The sequence below is a fragment of the Varanus komodoensis genome, unplaced genomic scaffold, assembly GCF_004798865.1.
Source record: "Varanus komodoensis strain SLA01 unplaced genomic scaffold, ASM479886v1 scaffold7_3, whole genome shotgun sequence".
Classification (NCBI taxonomy): Eukaryota; Metazoa; Chordata; class Lepidosauria; order Squamata; family Varanidae; genus Varanus; species Varanus komodoensis.
The window spans coordinates 17579174-17599563 of NW_025336480.1; the positions used below are offsets into that span (position 1 = coordinate 17579174).

Consider the following 20390-nt stretch of genomic DNA (forward strand, 5'->3'; position numbering starts at 1 on the left):
ACGCTAGCCCAAGGCACCTCAAGTTGACAGGCAGCAAGCATAGCTTCCAATTCATGTAAGGTCCTGGTTCCCCTCAGTTTGGCACTAGTTAGGCCTCATCTTGAGTACTGTGCCCCGTTCTGGGCACCAAACTTCAAGAAAGATACAGACAAACTGGAAAAAAATTCAGAGGAGGGCAACACAGATGACCAGGGACTGGAAACAAAGCCCTGTGAGGAGAGATTGAAAGAACTTTTCAGTTACTTGAAAGGCTGTCACACAGGGGAGACCCAGAATCTCTTCTCAGTCAGAGTGTAGAACATGGAATTATGGGTTTAAGTTACAGGAAGCTGGACATGGGGAAAAACTTCCTGAGTGTTGGAGCAGTTCAGCAGTGGAGCCAATGACCTAGAGAAGTGGTGGGCTCTCCCACACCGGAGGCATTCAAGAGGCACTTGGACAGCCATCTGTTGGGGTGCTTTAATCTGGAGTCCAGCGCTGAGCAGGGGGCTGGACTTGATGGCCTTTTAGGCTCCTGCCAACCCAACTATTCTGTGATTCTGTGATGTTTCACAATTCTAGAGAGGGAAATTGCTCCTGGCATAGGGAATTCTATATATGGATGGACGCTGGCCTAGCAAGTGGCTTAACCGATCTCCTCCAACACTAAATTACTTCAAATGCCATTGAAGGATGTGGTCCCGTCCCATCCCCCCCCCCCCATGCAGCAGCAACAGCAGAGGGGAAGACTGCTCTTGAGCCAAGCTGGTCATCAATCCAAGCCGTGAAAAACATAACTCTGTTGGCTCTGTAACTTTAGCTCAGTCAGCTAAGTGCTAATTTGTTTTCCAGCTTCGGATGCTCTTTGCAGAGATACCATGGTGCCCCTTGGGCTGCCTTGTGGTAGTAAGTAACACCGGCTGGTTAGGAACATTCTCTTTGAGGCTTTTTGGGAGGCAGGGACATTGAAATGCAATTCACTAAGTAACTCTGGAGCTTGAATGAGGAGCACAAATACCTGACCAAGGTGCAAGAGGAATATTTTATCTGAAAACTTGGAGTTACCAACATGTTGCCAGCCTCATGAATAATTCTAAAGCATTGCTCCTCAACCTGGTGCCCACCAGACCTTTGCAACAGAATTCCCATTAACCCTGGACATTTGCCGAGATAGTCTAAAGCATCTGGAGAGTAGCAGGTCGAAGAAGACTCTTCTAAAACGTCATTCAATTTCCTAGGCATTGGCATCATTTTTATTTTATTTTTCAAATTCAGCCAATGTCACCTCTTTAGAAGGCGGCCATATTCAAGACTAAATGAATATTTCAGGAACTTTTTTAACCTTCTTTTACAAATGGCCAATGTTTTACAATAAATTCATTTATTAATTAATTTTTCTTTCAAAGGCTAATAAAAGAAAATACATACCAGGAGATAAAAGGAGAACAGTGGAAAAAGCAGAGTGGGGAGTGATAGTGCTTGTAGGGGATGATGGGGGAAGGGTTTCAGGAGCCTATAATAAGTAAACAAAGTACCTGCAGTGGTAACTAACTTCCATCCTGAATTTTGACATGACTGCACATGGTATAAACTCAATCCTAGAGAAGCCATGTTTCGAGTTAATCTGAAAGCAGAGCGCTCTCTCTCTCTCTCTGTGCGTGCGTGCGTGCGTGCGTGTGTGTCCGTCCGTGTGTGTCCCACCCAACCATTCTGCAGTGACAGAAATGGGTCCCCCTGGGTGGATCGGGTTATGCTAGTGGCATATTTGAAAAGGGATCCCAAGTGATGTGGGTGTATACAGGAACAATGCCACAGAAAGAAAATGCATCGTTTTTGTCAAAGTAATTATGTTACGAGAGCTGGAATTTCTGCACCTGCAGTGTCGGCTTAATCCTCCGGCCTCTGTGATCTTCCTGACCCCAGGACTGAGCATGCCTGCCCGCCTGCCTCCAGCCCCAGTGAGATCATCATGGCAAAGGTTCTCTCCCGCATCCTCCACGGTCCAAGGATCAGGGTTACATCTCTCAGTGTTCCCAGAGCAGTGGCTAAAAATAGCTGCTGCTGGTTTAGGGAAGCCTCTCCTGCTGCACAGAGGGGGAGACAGCCCTAGGCGAAGCACAGGCCAAGACACCTGGAGCCTCTACGCTGACCCTGCCATTCAGACCACTTGCCGTCAGTCACCAAAGGTGCAACCCTTTGCATGTTTAGAGGGGGAAATCCTCCCACTCACATTCCCAGGCAGTACGGTCCACTGGAAAATACCAGGAATTTAGCACTTTCTTTTCCATCTCAACATGCATAAGGATGTGCCCTAAGTGTGTTTATTCACAGCCAAAGATCTTCACAAAACAAAGCTCCATTTATTGCAAAAGAGAGGGAGATCCTGCATAAAGATGCAGACCAAGTCAATACAGCCATTCAGTTCATTCAGTTCTGGCGGCAAGAGGTTTCAGGACAGGTCATGGCATAGCCATCTTATTATCAGACTATAAATTCATCCCAGCCTCTCCATCTTCCCCAGGCAGGTCAAGCAGGAGTGCTTTTATTGATTTGATTGCTTCTTGGAGTCCTGAACTGAGCAGCGGGGTGGACACCATGGGTCTCTGGCCCCTTCCAGCTCTACTGTTCTACCATTGATTTGTATGGTTCTCTGTTCACATACAAATTCCACCTGCATGATAAACCAGGAATTAAAGCAAAGCGGAAATCCTAAACAGACTTACTTGAAAGTCAGTTAAGTCCATCAAAACCAGTAGGACTTACTTCTGAGCAAAATGGTTAAGGATGGGAACAATAACATGCAATAGAGTGTTATTTCTCTTTCAGAAATCTAACACACGGGACAAAGCTGGCTTTGCCGACAAAAGCTTTTTTGTTTGCACCATGCCTCTCTGTGGGTTTTTCTGGTGCTGCTATTTTTGGACCAACTGAAAGCAGGCCCTGTTTTCGGAAGCACGTGGCTTTGCTAAACACTATTAGCATACCTGACAACTATTGGCAGAAAGTAAATATGTGCGCTTGTGTCAAGAAAGCCATGTGGCAATCCAATCTCACATTTAACCTCACACATGGCAGCTGTATTCAGACTCCCCAGAAAAGTCAACAGAGACACGGCTGGGCTGAGCAACCAAGGAGTACCGCCAACTTCTCCTCGGCATCGAAGGCAAATGCCTACAGCTTCCTGTATCTGTGGATACTTCCATGTAGTGAACCTCTATGGATATACAAAGCTCCCTGCTGCAGAGTTCAGTTCACCATGGTTGTGTGAATGGACCCAAGGAGGTATAATCTCAGGGCTGGGGAGAATGTGCAGCCTGCAGCTCAGTTCTAACCCTCCCAAAGACATTCCAAAAATGTAGGCAGCTTGTTGATCCATACCAACAAAGCAGTTTTGGTTCCACCTGAAACAGGGCTTTTGTAATGTAATGGATATCAAATGCCCACTCAAAATCAAGCCACCTCATATTACAACAGGAACAATATACTGTTGGTGGGAACACTCATTCCCCCTGCAAGCTCTTGAGCTGGTTCACACAACCATTTTCAGCTTAAATAAGTCAATAAGTCACTGTGGTTTGTAGCACATGCCATCCTGTTCCCCAGCCTCTGCTCGTTGGTTGTTGTGTCAGCTGAACCTGGCAAGGGTGAGTTGTTGGCATGATTAACAAACCACTCACAAGCCTAAAACAACCCACGACTTCTGGGCAGTTTATTAACCACACTAACAGCCCACTTACACCAGGTTCAGATGAAATAAAAAATGGGCAGGAATTCTGTTACAGAATGGCATGCACCTCTGTGGCTTAGTTAAGCCACCGTGGCTGAAAGGATCATGCAAACCCACCCACTGTGAGAAGTAATAGGGAAGAGCCAAGAGGGAAGAGGGAATTCTGAGGGGACATCAGATGGCATCTGCACCCCTCCCTGCTAAGATTAGTGCCATCTTGTGTCCCGGCAAGCTCTGGCCTCACTCATCGATTTTTTCCATTCCATGAATAGCACCTGAGCTGGATTCTGGCTTCTCAGGCATTTATCGTCACCGTTAACGTCTCCACCTTCTTTCTTTGAATTCGGATACTTCTGTTTGCACCCATAACTGCCTTCTCTCTGGTTCATGAAAGCAGACTTCCAGGCACTCTTTCACTGTTTCTGTCTCCGGGGGTGCTGCAGAGTTGGGCGTAGGGCTTTGAGCAGTCCTCCTCACGATGCGCGTTTTACATTAGCTGAATTAAAAGTTCATGTTGTGGTGGGAAGCAAGCTAAAGGATTTGTGCAGAAGTTAAATTTTTAGAGGGCTTCTGAATAGGCATGACAGATTAATAATGACCTGCTGCTACAGTTTGGAAAGCCAGTTTTGGATATCATCTGCTTTTACGTGGTAAGTATTGCACCAAAGAATTTCTCCTCATGCCCCAAATAGTGCCTTTTCCAGAAGATGCTTCCAGGCCGAGGGCTCCTAGGCTTGGCATGCTGCATTTGTTCGTTCTTTTCCTTCTTATCAGATTTTCTAGGCTGAGGAAGAAGCTGGGGTTAAGGTAAGGCAAGGTCTCCCTCATCCCTCAATGACTTGCTTGAGGGGTCCTTCTGAAGAGGGAAGCATTAATGGGGAGGGGGTCCTGGAGATTTTCCGTGGCATGGCAGCACCGGCATGCTGAGGGACCCCACAGCAAAGCATTTGGGTGGGATCTCTCCAGAGATCTCTGGAGAGCTGCACTGACCACTCTCAGTTCTGGGTGGCCAGAGTGGCCTCCAGAGAGCCAGCCCGCCCAATGCCGTGGTCTGAGTGGTATTCAAGGTTGGATCCCAGGTTGCTGGCACTTCAGAACGTTGTTCCAACTTTGCTTGCTGCAGCTGCAGAGCAGCCAGCACAGCTTTCTAGAGCGCCTGGTGGAGCGCAGAGTCTTCCTGCTGGTGAGATCATCTTCCAGATAGGAACCATCTGCCTGTTCCGGATAGGATCCATTTGCAAGCTCTGATACTTGCCTTGGGAGCATTTGTGGATGTGAAAAGGCTGCATTCTCTTGCTGACTCCCACTTTCCCTTTGCAGTTGGGAAAATGTTTCCTCTTCTACGTTCCGATCACAGCAGAGAGCAGAATGCACCAGTCCATGCAATTGTGAAAGAGAAAACTGGAGGTGATGGTAAGTTGGGCTGGCTGCTTTCTAGACAGGGAAGGCTTTGCTACACTTGGGGTTAGGGTTGGTACCCCTGTATAAGGCATGTTCCATTCCTATGTCCCCCCGAGAGGCACCAGGTTTTGGGGTGGAGTTAAACATGAACTGGCCTTGAGTGCATGTATGTTTCCTCCATTTCCTGTATTAACACAAGCTCGGAAATGCTTAAAATACACAGAGTATCTTCATTACAGGAAGAATACAACAGATCACAGAATCTTAAACTACAATTTAAATGTCCTCTCAATTTAGAATTATGATAGCAAGGCATTAAAACATCAGTCATATGTGTTCACATGTCTTCATTCATAAGAGAAAAAAACCCTATGGCCTCTATAGTCAATGAAATATGAGGAGGGATGACAAACCAAATGATAAAGAAAGGAGAGCTTGGAGGCTACACCTCTCTGCATCGCTCATCCACCAAGGTTTAACTCTTGTGGATGCAGGTGAGATCTGAAAGCTGCGGGAAGGTACCCTAATACCCTACCCTTCATCTTATCCTTTTGATGCCTTCATTTGGGAGTAAAACTCCCTACATGTCTTCATCACTATTGTTCTGCTGTGTAGAATCCCATAGTCAGTCATTTTAATCCAAATTTGAATTCATTTCTCAGCTTGCTGCAGCTAACAAAAGGTTTCAGATCTTCTGGCTCCCTCTAAATTACTCTCATCTCTGCTGGAATATTTGCCAGACTCATATCTCCTTTTCCTGTGGCTATTGCCTAATCTTACCAAGACAGGAATTCCCTGTTAGCACTTTGCCTACTGTGATCCAGTCACTGCCTCTGCAACTCTACATGTCTCCTACTTTAGTATCAAAGGTCAACTCGATTCCTCTTGGCCATGCTCTCATCACATTTAGCAACTTTCAGGACCCATTCTGATGCTTGCCTCTTTACCTTGTGGCTCCTTTAAATACTGAATCATACCAAAGAGGCATAACTAAATCACACACACACAAGCCCTCTCTCCAAAACATCTGGTGACTCCAAGTCAGTAGAACTTATCTATGCCAGCGTTTATTCTGACCATCATAGGAGCTATCCATGATGCTAACTCCACCTTCAGAAGAGGTTCACTATTACAGAACATTATGAATAGCTTCTATAGCGTTGAGAATAACAGCTGCAGTGGATTAGTATCCCCACCAATACAGGAGACTTCAGTCTCCTCTGTGTCTAGGTCTTAATGTCTTTGCCAGAAGGCAAGGTTCATTTCTCAGCCTGCTACAGCTAACAAAAGATCTTGAAACTCATATGCTAGGAACAAGGCAGACATGCTGGAAATTCTGATGGACCCTGATCCTAAAATAAAGGGCAGGAGCAGGGGAAGGCAGACCAGTTCAAGTACTTGGCTCCTCAAGGGATCCCCGATGCAGATTCTAGCCAAAGGGAGGGTGCATTGTATGCCCCTCAGCTCCTAAAGGTGAAGTGCAATTCTAAAGACAGCTACTAGGGAGAAAGCCCTGGCTGAGTGTAAGTGGAGCCACTTCCACATGAACACGTGCAAAGGACTGTGCTCTCCATTTATGAGTTGCAGGATTTTATTTATAACCTGCAGGTAGGCTTGGATGCAGAAACTGGCTCTGCCAATGGAAGGACACTACCTGTGGAATGGGGTTTCCTCATCTTCTTTTCCTCACTGTAGTCCCTTGCGTGCCCCCAAATGCTCTCCAGTGGACTGGGAACTCCTCTGGGGATTTGGAGGGGCATCAGAAGAAGGAGAGGGCATGGAAGTCCCTTTCTGCAAGCAGATTCCTTCCAGCTCTGGCAGAATGCAACCCACACTGTGCATTTAAGCACTGTGACCATGCAACACATGACTTATAAGCCTTGTCATGGGTGGCTTGTCATGTGGTTGAGACAATAAACCATGCTGCTGGACAGGATGAGCCACCCACAGCTTATAAGCCACCGTGACTTAACATGTTGTGTGAATCTAGTCACTGAATTGCATCTAATGTCCATCCTACTTAGAATCCTTCTTAGAGAGGGCCAGTTGAAATGAATGGAACATAACTGGAGAGCCAGTGTGGGGTAGTGGTTAAGAGCCTGGGACTGGGACTCATACGATCTGGGTTCTAGTCCCCACTCAGCCATGGAGCCAACTGGGTGACTTTGGGCCAGTCACAGACTCTCAGCCCAACCTACCTCACAGGGTTGTTGTTGTGGGGATAAGATGGAGGAGGAGAATGATGTAAGCTGGTAGGAAAAAGGCAGAATATAAATCAATCAATCAATCAATCAATCAATAAAATAACTGAGTCACTTAAGTCTCCTCCTTACGATTGGTCTTTTCCAAATAGGGCTAATATCACACACACCCCATAAACTCATGCTGTCATAGACTGCCCCTTGACCTTACCTAGGGTGCGATTCTGCACCCACTGACCTGGGACTAATCCCTTCTGAATATCGTGGGGCTCACTTGTGGGTAGACACTCATGGGTTTGCACTGCCTCTCTGGAACCTGCCCTCGGGCACACGATAAAGCCAGTTGGTCCTCATTTTCCCCCTGCTCTTGTGCGTGTGTGTGTGTCTGCTCAGCTCCGCAGCTCGACTTGGGGAAGAAGGTCAGTGTCCCCCAGGATCTGATGATGGAGGAGCTCTCCCTGCCGATCAACAGGGGCTCCAGGCTGTACCAGCAGAGGCAGAAGAGGGTGCAGCGCTTTGTGCTGGAGCACCCCACAGGCTACAGAGCTGTGAGTCGCTTGGGACGCTCTTGTGTTGGAAGCTGGCAGTGTATTTTAAATGCACCTGGAGGACTAGTCTCTTGTGATTTTTGTCCTAGCTATGTTTGCTATGTATGGGTATAAAGCTGTAGGATGTGATGTATTTTAGGGAGCCCTGGGGAAGCGCTGGGCAAGCAGGCACAAGATGGTCACACACTGGCACCTGTCCGATCCTGTATCCAGTTTCTTGTTTTTTGGAGCGGATCCAAGGCCAGCTCTGCTATTCTGGCACGTGAGGCAGGAAATCCCACAGCCACCTCTCCCTCAGACTGGCAGTTAGAATCACAACAAATGAAATGACTAACGATTTGCCACCTTTTTCTGACACCCACATCTGCTGCTGAAGTGGCCCCCTAACTCAGCCTCATGGGAGGGCTAACCCTGGAAGCTGAGCTTTCAGGGTGACTCTTCCCCAGCCAAGAGGCTGGGGGGTTGCGGGTTGCTGACCACCCCAAGCTATGTGGCCATCGCTTTGCTTGAAGTATCATGGAGGATGGTGCGTGGGTTTTCTTTTTATCACGCTTCAGCAAGGACCTCCTGGTCCTCCTCCCCTCCATTCCCCTTTTTCTAAAAAAAAAAAAGTGCATTGCCTTTTCTTGCCCCAGAGGCTCCTAGGGCTGTCCAAGGAACATCAATTAAAAGCAATGAACTGCCAGTAAGAATGTGAAAAACAAGCAACAGCACTGTGGGGTGGTAAATGTTGACATCCATGAGCTCATCTTGGCAGGGATCTTGCTAGGCAGGGTCCCAGGTTCATGACCGTCCACTGATGCCAATGGAAGACTAATTGCATAATGGGGGGGGGGGGATTATCCAACAGGAAGGAAAGAGGAAGAAGTGAGAGGAGGAAATGGGAGCAGAACAGCAAAAAATTGAAAGTTACTTGTAATGGAAATGACGTGGGTTCCAAATTTTTAAAAATGAAGTTATTCTTAAAAATTCAGAAATTATCTGAATAAGAAGTTAATTGCCTGAATTTGCTATCTCTCAAATTTAAATAAGCTCTGGTAATTATTTTACAATTTACATATTTAGATTGAACTTAGCATATCTATTCTATTTGCAGGTTTGTGTCCTATAGGTCTGGGGCCCAAATACATGCGCACACAGTTTTCCAAGAATGGGTTTAGTTGTGCACTGCATGGACACAATGCAGACTGCCAGCTTACAGTCATAGCCTACCCATGAACTCAAGCTAGTCAGTCAAACAACTACTTTATCTCTGTTCAAATATTCTTGGATAGCAGAATAAAACAAAACATCTAGTCAGCAGTTTACAGTGCAAACCATGCCAGCCTTCCTCAACAGGGTGCCCTCCGGATGCATTAAACTACCACTTCCATCCCCCTCAGCCACCTTAGCTGATGACTGGGGTGACAGGAAATCCAGACCATAATACCTGGAGGACCCCAGGCCGGGGAAGAGTTCTGGGGCTTGCTTTCTCTCTTGCTCAGGAAATGCTAATACTGAGGAATGAAAGCAGCATGCTTCCCACCCGGGGACAAAACTTCCCCAATTTCTAATTCGTGAGAATGATAATGGAAAAGAGCCTTGGTGTGGTGACTTCTGGTCTTCTTCATGTGGAATCAAAGTGTTAAGGCGAAATGCACGTCTGAAGGAAATCAGATTTTAGCTCACACCTAAAACAGTTGAACAACTTGATGTATTTGAAGCTGGAGCAAATCTAATCACCCTGCGTTATCTTGGAGGCCATTCAGATCTTCTCTTCTGGTCTTAAACTGGTTTAAACTTAAAGCAACTGGCTGATGAGTATTCCTTTTGGTTTGATGGAAAACACTTCTGACAAAACACACCCCCTCTTCAAAATGGGCTCAAAAGCAAGACCACCTCATTCACTTTAGAAATATGAATACAGCGCAGGGCCATAATCATGAGCTTGTGCTGTAGAAGGTCTTGAGCCAAGTTCAGTGGCAGGCCTGGTTAGCTTGACAACCATTCAGCACAACCTCCTGAAGGCCCTCTGTGTCCATGCCAGGGTTTCATGCATTCTCCTTGTTCCACTTGTAGGCCTTGAACAGGATCTCTGGAGCAGGAGGAGATTCCCATGGGATGCACAACGGGGAAGCGGCAGAAGGATGGATGGTTAGTGGCTGTTGCGTGGAAGGGGCGGGGTGGTTCTGCTTGTTTGCGTTGGCGTGCAGGGCCCATGATACTCTGCAGGAGGTGAGGCAATAGGAGAGCCCGGCTGGATCAGCTCAAGGGCCACCTAGCCCAGCATTCTCTTCACACGGTGGCCAAGCAGCTGCCCACAGGAGGGACGTGGGTGTAACCGCAGTCGGCTGCCCTGCTGCTCGAGGCCTGCTGCCACTGCTGCTCGAGTTGGCAGCTGCCATCAGGACTAGCAGCCACGAATGGCCTTCTCCTGCTCCTCTCCTCTGCTCTCTGGAGAAGGCTCAGTGATACAGGGAAGCAGCATAAGGCTTCCATGTGGAGTTGGCTGCCACAGCAACCTGTTTGGTTAATCCTGGAGTAGCTTCACTGATTATTTTCCTTGTGATGCTATAACTGTCCTCGTACATAAACCTCCGTGCCCCAGAAAACATGCCCTTAATCTGCTCATCCTTTTGTTTAACTTTCTTTAATACTGACATGGGAATAAAGATAAACTGCTTACTGCCCCAGTGGTTGCTGATGCTGATCTGCATTCAAAATCCTGCTCAGCTCAAAAATGAAACTAATTTATTGCTTTCTTCTGACCTGCATGTACATTGGTGGAACAGGCATATTCAAGGAATCCTGCAAACTGTAGTTCTGTGAGGCAAGGAGAGGCTTTGCAGCAAAGCAGTCTCAGCACATCATCATCCTACAGTTCCCATGGTTCTTTGGGGGAAGCCAATTTAGGATGGCCACATGTCCTACTTTATAGAGAGGTCTCAGAGGACAGTCCTCTATCTGTAAGCATTTTCTGAAGGCCTGTCCAGTCTAAGTCTGGGTTTAAAGGAAAGAAACAAGGAGAAACAGGGACTGAATTGTCCCTCAGCCTTTAGCACCTGGAGAGCAGACTGGACAGGCAGGTACACTGGTCACAGTCCATCCAACTATGGTGAGATGCACTGTAGTTCCACTTAAAGTATGGTAATTAATTTGCATGAACACATAAAAATTAAATCATGGAGACTTTATGCTGATCTGTCTTTTTGTGCTTTTGGGGTGTACAATGGATTTTTTCTTTTTGGGTGATACATGACTATAACATATAAAGTAGTGTCAAAGAATATAAGCCTGTGATGCAGGTAAGGTCGACATTTGAGTTGCAGGAGGCAAGGGAAAGCAGTCTGGGGGTCTGTAGCCAGGCAAGATTGGGACAGTGGGAGGCACAAATTCAGTTTCAGAATGAGATCCAACTGCAGATGTATTTGCAGTGCTCTTGGAAAGGAGCAACTCTGCTTATTTTGGGCAACCTTAAAATGCCCTTGCCTCTTCGAAGCCAAAAAGCAACTGCCCATCAAATGGCCAACTAGCTTCCTATTGCTGCCTTTTGTTATTCTGCTGTTTCTGGAAGATCCAGCCAGACCTCGATCACTAGAGGACAAGCAGAGAAGATCTCTTTGATGAGAGAAAATGTGTGCAACCTATATCTGTTTTGCTTTGTCTGCTAGTCTGTCCATAATGCAGAGAACATCCATGCGCAGCTGCAAGCGGCCGGCTTGGGAAAGGGGGCGCCCCCAAGAGTGCTGAAGAAAACAGATAAAGTCTTGAGGATGAGCAAAGCCCTGAATCCCGAATCACTTGCTCCAGGTAATAAGCTATCCACTGCAGGCTACACCAGCCTTCTCCACCTTGGTGACCTCTGGATGCTTTGGGCTTCCACTCACATCAGCCCCAGCCAGCATGGCCAATGGTCAGGGTTGCTGGAAGCTGCAGTCCAAAACTTTTGGAGGGCATCAAGTTGGGCAGGCTCTGGGCTACCCATCTCAAACTTGACCAGTCACTGCAAGAGCAAGAACCCCGGAAGGGTGGCTACTCACTTCCCCACACATCCCAGTAATGGCGATGGCAGTCATCCGAGCTACCCAGATTCCTCCCATTGGGCCCTTTATCCTATTATTTTATCTTCTGTTTCCACAAATATGTGCTGGGAACAGCAGGTGCTGCTTGCCGTCTAATCCCAGGTTCAGTCCTGAGGAAGCAGGCAGCTTTCAGTCTGATGGTCTAGAGCAAGAGCTGCAGTTTGCCTTCAAGGCCCCTGGACATGTCTAGCAAGACATCGCAAGAAAGCTTGCCCTTTCCTTGACAGCAGCCTGTTTGATGGAGAGGACAGCTGTGCTTTCCTTCCTTAGACACAGGCACACAAGGAGGTGGGCGGGCGGGCGGGCAGCCTCTCCATGCCTAAGTAAGGGCGTCAACTTGTCTTTGGCGGAAGCACCCTGTGTTGGTGGGACGAGTCCAGTGCTGCTCTTTTTGGAGACTGCACGCACACAGACCGGGGAACAGGGGTGTGCTTGCACAAGCGGAGGCATTTGAAAGACTGTTCCTTCTTTTCTCCAGGAAACTCGGAACGGACATGTGCACACTGCCCCAGCTTTTTTATTTTCTCAGTACCACACAATCCTAGAACAATGGGTCTCAGGAATAAGCAAATTTGTTAGGATCATTTTATCAAAATTTCTCATTATTCAAGTCTTAAGGATAGTTCATTCCAAACTTTTTGTTTTGTTTTTTACTTTTGGAGTGCATGTGAAAATTTATACACATTCTGTACATTTCCCTAATGTGTGCATTTTGGTGCTCATTGTCTAATAGGAACCATTTGGAAGCCATTTCCCTAATTTGATGCAAGTTTGAACCTTAATTTGACTAAAATACATATTTTTCTGTTTGCTTTCATCTCACATACACTTTTTGTATGGCTTTTTTGAATTGAATTGCCCCACTGCACCACCTGTAGCAGTGCAGATCACAAAAGTTACTTGAGTTTTGATTTGCTCATCGGTTCAAAAGGGAGAAATCGGGCAAGTTCCTACTGAAGTCAGACCAGCATGAATTCCCCCCAGCCCTAGTTTCTGTAAAGAGCAGCCACCACTGCCCACCCCCTCCCTCTTGGTGGCAGCTGGGATTGGATCCTCTGGGCCCGCTGCCCGGTGTTGTGGTGCCCACAGGGGGTCAGGCAGGGGTACCTGCTCCTTGCCATTGACTCTCAGTTGCACATTTGTACATGGGAGCAGCAGGAAGTTAGAAGAAGGGATGAGAACAGCTAGGGGCACCCCAAGGACATGGCAACAGGTTTATTTGTATACTTGCTTTGTTTCCGTACCACCCAATTGCCAAAGCTCTCTGGGCAACTCACAGCAATGCGCAAAATATAGAATGCAGATACAAGAAAACACAGTATGAAATATAAATGCACAAAATGTAAAACAGTTTAAGAAGCTCAAATAATTTCATTAGGAAAATAGAGCTGTTAAAACAGTTGACCTGAGCCATCATGTGGCATTAAATGCCCAGGAGTTTCAGGCAGTTTTGATATGGCACCAACAAGATTACAATGTTGGTGCCAGCTAGGCTTCTGAGGAAAGATCATTCCATAATCAGGGGGCTACAGAAGAAAGGGGCCTATTCCATGTTGCAGTCCTTTGCCCCAGGGGTGACACTCAGAGGATGCCTTCAGATGCAGATTGTTGTGTCTGGGTAGATCCAGATCAGGAGAGTTAAGCAATACAAGTCTGGAGACCCAAGGCTTTGTAAGTTAAAGCTAGCACTTTGAGTCAAAGTCAGACACACAGAAACACACAGAGGCATTCTTTGCTAACAGGCTGGAATAGGTCTCATCTTTTCAGACCTTTTGGTCCCAGTTATTAATCTGGCTGCCACATTTTGCACAAGCCACCGTGTCTGAACTGCCTTGAAGGACAATCCCACACAAAGAATATTGCAGTAGTCTAACTTAGCTGCTACCAGAGCATACACAACTGAAATTACGTCGTCCCTCTCCAGATAGGGGCATAGTTGAATCATCAGCCAAAGTTGGTAAAAGGTAGTACATGCCAATGAAGCCTCAAGTTACTACGATCCCTGTCCTTTGTTTACTAAGATAGCTCCAGGAGGACACCAACATATGAATCTGCCCTTCAGTGGTAGAGCGACCTCAAGCAGGTTTAACAGCCCCCTGCCCTTTCTATCAGAAGTATCACCCACGAGCAGCATCTCCATCTCATCTGGACTGGGTTTCAGTTTATCAGCCCTCACCCAGCCCCTTGTCACAGCCATTTAGCAATCCATAGCCTCACCTGGTGGAAATGGAAGCGGAGCTAGAGCTGTGTGCCATCAGCATACTGACAGCAGCATACGCCAAAGCTCTGGATGACCCCATTCAGCCCATTCATGGAGAGGCTGAATAGCATGGGGATAAGATCACCCCAGGAAGGTCTCTTCCCTAGCATGTATTCTACTTTTTGCAGAAATTAAATGGCCACTTAAATTGGGGTGCAGGCCAGTTGGCATCCTGCCCTCCACAGGCTGAGTGACAGCAGGAGGTGGGTATGACCCTTGGCATCATTCAAATCCTGGGAAATGCAATATGCAGGTCCTGGCACACTGGCTGCCCCTGCTGGAGGAGGCCGGTGCACGGCAAAACTGCCACAGCTGAGCCAGCCTCTGGGGAGCACACCAGCCTCTGGTTTACTCCGGGACCTTTCATCCACTTGTCCACTGTTAATCCTGGGTACAGCCATTGCCCTCCCAAGGCCCACACTGGGGGAATGCAAGAACACTCAGCAGGCCAGACTGAGAACCACCATAGGCCAATTAGGCCTGTGGCCCAGAGGTTCCCGTCCAATTTGCTAGAAGCAAGGTATTTGAAATCGCACGGCACAACAATCCAAGCATGAGCTTTTCATTTGTCTTTCCCATCTGCAGGCTATGCTGGACCCCTAAAGGAAGTCCCGCCAGAGAAGTTCAACAGAACAGCCATCCCCAAAGGCTACCAGTCTCCGTGGCAGGAGTTCCTTAGCCACGAGGATTACCAGAGAGACAGGGAGAATGCTTTGCCTGAACCTGTCAGGAAAGTGGACACGATCAGCCTCAGGAGCTTCAACAGGTAACAGCTCATTCTGCTTTATATGGATTTGTTCTATTTTATTGTTTCACATGGCCGGCTCAGCACATCTTTTAATATACCAGGTCCCTTCTGTGGATATCAATGATGTGGAAAAAGGGAGAGACCATTTAAAAGCATATGTTTATTTTATACATGCAGAAACAAATGAAATAATGAAGATTTAAATGCATGAGAGTTCTATGTGTCCTTCAAAAGGCAAGATGCCAAAATCAATGTGACTTTGAATGGCTTTTAAAATAAAAAGGGTCACCTGGCTATTGATACTTTAGTGAAACACATGCACAAACGTAACAGACCCTGACAGCTTTTTTTTTTTTTTTTTAAGTACAAACTATTTTGGGATGTCGTGGTCTGGAGTGGAAGAGGCCACAGTGCTGAATGCTTTCCCTTCCTGCCTTCCCCCACTTCCACTGCCCCAAATCATTTCTCCAATTGGCCCTCAGTCACAGCCATAACTGCAAAATAGGCTGATCACAACACAATACCGCAACAGCACAAGTTTACACTAGTGGGTCCTCGTCTTTCCTTAGCCCATGGTAGGTCCCTGCACTTCGTTTTAAGGCTGAGCTGACTTAGCCTTGAAGGTAACGAAGTTAAAGTTAAGCCAGATTGGGTTCACTACTGCACCATTTGGCCTCCTGCAGACTGGGGCTACCTGGTGAATGCTGCAAGACTTACGTAGATTTATATCCCACTTTTTTCTTTTTTAAGAACTCAAAGCAGCTTACATCATTCTGCTCCTCCTGCTCTCAGTTTTATCCCCAAACAACAACCCTGTGAGATAGTTGGTGCTCAGAGTCTGGGACTGGCCTGCAATCACCCAGTTGGCTCCATGGCTGAGCAGGGATGAGGACCCAGAGCGGCTGAGTCCCAGACCACTCTGAAGCACTACACCACATTGGCTCTCTTTTTTCTCCCTAACACTTGGAATTGCATGCTTAATTAAGCAAATGTTTGGGTGGGTGGCTTATTCTAACCTGTTTTAATGACTCTCTAGTTGATGGATGTTTTTATTTTTATTTTTTGGTTTGTACAAGCTAAGGCTGTCTGTCTTGACAAGCCCTGCCAGTGCTGCCCACCCCAGGAAGTCAGGGAGGATGCTTAAGGGGTGATCATTCTGCAAGCCTCCTGATCCAGAATGAACTGCCAATGTTCGAAAAGTGTGCAAGTTTTTCAGCCAAGTTTTAAGTATCCTCTGTGTATATTTGGACAGATCTGGACTTGGTCCTACTCAGTGGATCCATTAAATCAGTTGGATTTTAGATAGTTATGATATAAACAATCCCTAACAACTCAAAAATCAAACTATCCTAACTTTGTTCAAAGAACCAACAATTTACGGTTGAAAACAGCTCCCAATTTTTATCTTAGAAACCCTAATGATTGATCTGGTGAGAACTGCCAAACATATTTTCACTATTGTTTTCATCAACAGCAGTTCTACAACTTCTAGGCTTCCATTTGCCTATCTATGGAATGTGCTCCCCAGAGAGGTCCGCCTGGCGCCGTCGTTATTTGTTTTTCGGCGTCAGGCGAAGACCCTTTTATTCAAATGTCATTTTAACTGCTAATAGTATTTATTTATTTTATTCTTTGGCCAGGGTGACTTATTTTATACTGTTAATTTATATTATTTTAATTGAAGTTATTTATGTTTGTGAGCCGCCCCGAGGCTTCGGCAAATGGGGCAGCATAGAAATCTTCTAAATGAATGAATGAATGAATGAATGTGTATATTTTCCAAGGGATGCTTACAGCTTCTTCATGCACAAGACAATGTTATATAATGGTTAGAGTGACCAGGACTGAGAAGATCTGGGTTTTGGTCTCCACTTGGGCATGAAGCTCACTGTGTGACCTTGTACCAGTCACAGGCTCACAGCCTACCCTGCCCTGCCTGGTTGTTGTGAGGATAAAATGGAAATGGAAGATTATGTAAGCCACTTTCAGGAAAAGAGGCAGGATGTCTATATGATGAATAAATAAATTGTAAAAGCCCCAGGGAACTAAGGCTCAACATCTCAGGCAATGCGGCTATTTTGGGATAACAGAGGCTGCAGAGTTGTAGGACTTTGTCTGGCACCAGAAAAAAGAACCACATGAAGCATGAACCACACTTGTGAATTGTACCCTGGGTGAGTTTTGGTGAAATGCAAGCACATGCAAAAATGTGCTGTAACTTCCTGGCCAGATTGTCTGCGAACAGACTAGCACAGCACGGGAAAGAATGTTTCTTTGTGGCCCACTTGGAATAACGGAAAACAGCACTGACCGTCACCTGCTGTGCCACATGTCCGAGGCAGCATCTCGTCCTCCTAAGGTTGAACATGCGCTTTGTTCTGCAAACACATCACAGCAATCTCCCTCTGGTTGCAGGACTCCAACCCCATTTGGTGGACTGTTACTGAATGATGTGTTCCTCGGGTTCCCTGACATGGCTGAGGCTCAGACAGATGCCATGAACAGCCTGGAGATCCTTTCAAGAAGGCCGAACTTTAACAGAGCACCCCGGGGCTGGATACTGGTCATGCCAGAATCAGAGGATCTGTAACCAGATGCTGCTGCTGCTGCTTTCTTCCCAAAGCCAATGCATGCTACTTTCCCAATTTACCAATATATATTGGCCAGAATGGGGATCCCTTTAGCATAGAATATCCTAATAGTAGCTTTTGCTTATTTCTCACCATTATGTATGCTGTTCCCTTGTCTAGGGCAATTACTGTACTCTTCAGCCATGCAACTATAGCATGCCTTTCACTTCAGACTAGGACATCACTTTTCAAAGGTGACTACAGGTGATGTGAGACCAGCCAGGTCTAAAACAGCAAAAAGCTGAAGTGCCAGGTGGAGTTACTTACGAGTAGTTCAGAAAGAAAGAAATTAGCCCCATCGATCACAAACAACTTTCGATAGCCCATGTTGCTGTGATAGCTTTACGAGGCCAACCAGAACAATCATTAGGCAATATTACAAAGAGCAGGTGCTGCAAGGGAGCAACTGCATGGCAAAAATCCTCCCTCCACATGCTGTCCCCAGCCTGCCTTTTATCCCATCTGGCCTGATAAATAAGTTCTGGAGAACTTGAGTGCTTGCACAATATTTTTGGCTGACCGTATTATGGCAACAGGGGTTTTGGAAATTTGGCTCTTTAAAGGAATGCAAAGTGTTTAGGAAAGTGATCTGAGAAGCAACAGTTTTGGCTGGGGCAGTATGGAAATGTCACAAATAATAAGCTAGTGGAAGTTCAAAGAAATTGTATTTTGTGCACAAAGAAAGAAAGGAATAGCAGGTCAAGTTTGGATATCTCATTTGTATCCAAAGCTAGTCCAGAATTTTCTGAAAAATAAAAGGAAAGTAAGATGTTGTAAGAGAAAGCAACAAAGAAAATGTTTCTTTAGCATTTAAGTAATATCTATCCATTTTTACAGCTGTCTTGTCCTGTAAGCTGCTTCTGGAACATTAGTCTTAATATCCCAATCAGGTCAAGGTCCAGTTTTGGGTAAGAGTGGAAGGAGCCATAAGGCCCTAAGGTAGACAGTTCAGGGTGTCAGGATACAAGTGATATGATAACACAACCATGGTGCTAAATGAACTAGTGAGCAGTGCTAAAAGGGCCAGTGCAGCCATTGTCTCATACCTTCATTTGTTCTTACAGAAAGGAATGTGCAGCAATGTTCTAACTAATTAGTTTTTCTTAAATTATATGTAGTAGCATGTGTAAAGAAAGGGGGAATCCATTATGATATTGACTTTCTGAAGACAGAATTTTAGGATTATAGGGCTGAGAAATAGATTCAGTAGGAAAGGTGGGCAGGGACAGAAAAGTTTCAGTGTGAATTATTCCCACATAATAAGCTCCAGGGCTGCAGCTTTGATCTTCCTAACCCAGACACTGGGAATAAACTGGAGGGAAAGGATCACCAGATCATAGTCCTGTTACTAGTACTGTTCCTCACATGTCCCAGATCTGGCCAGAGTAAGAAACACTGGTCCAACCAAATTGTCCTGCTATGTATGTGTATGTAGATATTATCTGATACAGACTGACCAAGGTGAAGCAGCCTTGGAATAAAACAGTATGCACCAGAACCAATAAGGGGGCTTATTTAAATATTCATTTTCTCTAATTGACAGTGCTGCTTATTCATGTTGTTTATCCAGCTTTCTAGAATTATTTTGTGTATAATTAAGTTATTGGGATTTAACAGTCATTAAACTATGCCATTTTTCTTAGACATGTTAACCATAACATTTAGCCATAAAAAGTACGCTTTAAAAGGAATTCAATAGTTGATTTTTATCAAAGGGAAACTTAATAGTTGTTCAGAACACTCATGTCTAGAAGTTTCATTCCAACTCCAAATGGGAAATCAAACAAGAAGGGATAGCAGTTTCTCATCTGTTACAAAATTATTGTTAACAAGAATTCCAGCCCAATTCCAGACTTGTGAACAGGAAGTCATGTTTACATTTAAAAATATACAACGAGGGAAATAAAATGAATTGTATTTTTAAATGCATCTTTCTTGGTTATTTGATAAACAAATGTCAGTCCTTTCAAAATAAAAACCAGAAATCTACTTGTGAAGATAAATCTAATGAGGGAAAATTATCCCTGTCTCATAGAAGCAAACATGTTTTGTGGTGCATAAACAGAACACTGTGCCAGCCGTTCTTGTAAGCGGAGATGGTTGTAGGGGATGGTGGGACAGAAAAGCTTTTAACGAACGAACACACACACACACGGCTGACTGGCTGGCTGGGAAAAACTGGGAGCTGGGGGACTTTTCTTTTTTCTAAAAATGCATATGATAGTATGTTCATTATATCTTAAGTGGTAGCTTTCATAACATGCCACAGTTGTCTTAAGATGTCACAAAAGAGCTTTGTTGCATTTTTAACACAGCTTCTCCTTTTGGAACTCATACCTCACAGGATTCCAGGTATGACTAAATGCCACCAGCTTTGCGGACGAGACCCACACCCCAATGCATTGCTTGAATGCTGATATTAGAGATTTCAGGCAAGTGCAAACTAGCCAAGGGCAACTTCTGTGGGTATTATTGTTTTTTCCGTGCAGGGCACAACGTATTTTATTACTCTAAAGGGACTTAAATGTGGGTGGTTTGACAGTACCAGTTTGCATTCCCCACAGCTTATAGCAACCTAAAGTGCAACAGGATCAGACTAAGAGGCAAAACTGCAGTAGTGTTATCTGATCCTTTAATAATTAACCAAGGTTTCTAGGATGCAATTCTGAATTTTAGTAGATATTCACATCTGGCATCATTGTAGAACATTTCAAAGCCTCTAAATAAGGACTGGCCAAGTTTGAAACATGTTATTTCATGAAGTGGTGGACCAAGGGACCAAGAGAGGTACATAAAGGTGTTTCTCACTTCTGTATCCCATCATTTCAGAAAATA

At 45.6% G+C, this 20390-nt stretch overlaps 1 protein-coding gene across 1 annotated transcript; it reads left to right on the forward strand.

Moving 5' to 3' along the window:
• The first annotated feature begins 5034 nt into the window (after positions 1 to 5034).
• Positions 5035 to 17515, forward strand: MYOZ3 (myozenin 3). The gene is made up of 6 exons (XM_044454477.1): positions 5035 to 5119; positions 7702 to 7856; positions 9915 to 9989; positions 11507 to 11645; positions 14763 to 14943; positions 17341 to 17515. Exons 1-6 carry the CDS (start codon positions 5035 to 5037, stop codon positions 17513 to 17515), a joined length of 810 nt encoding a protein of 269 aa, XP_044310412.1.
• The last annotated feature ends 2875 nt before the right edge of the window (positions 17516 to 20390 follow it).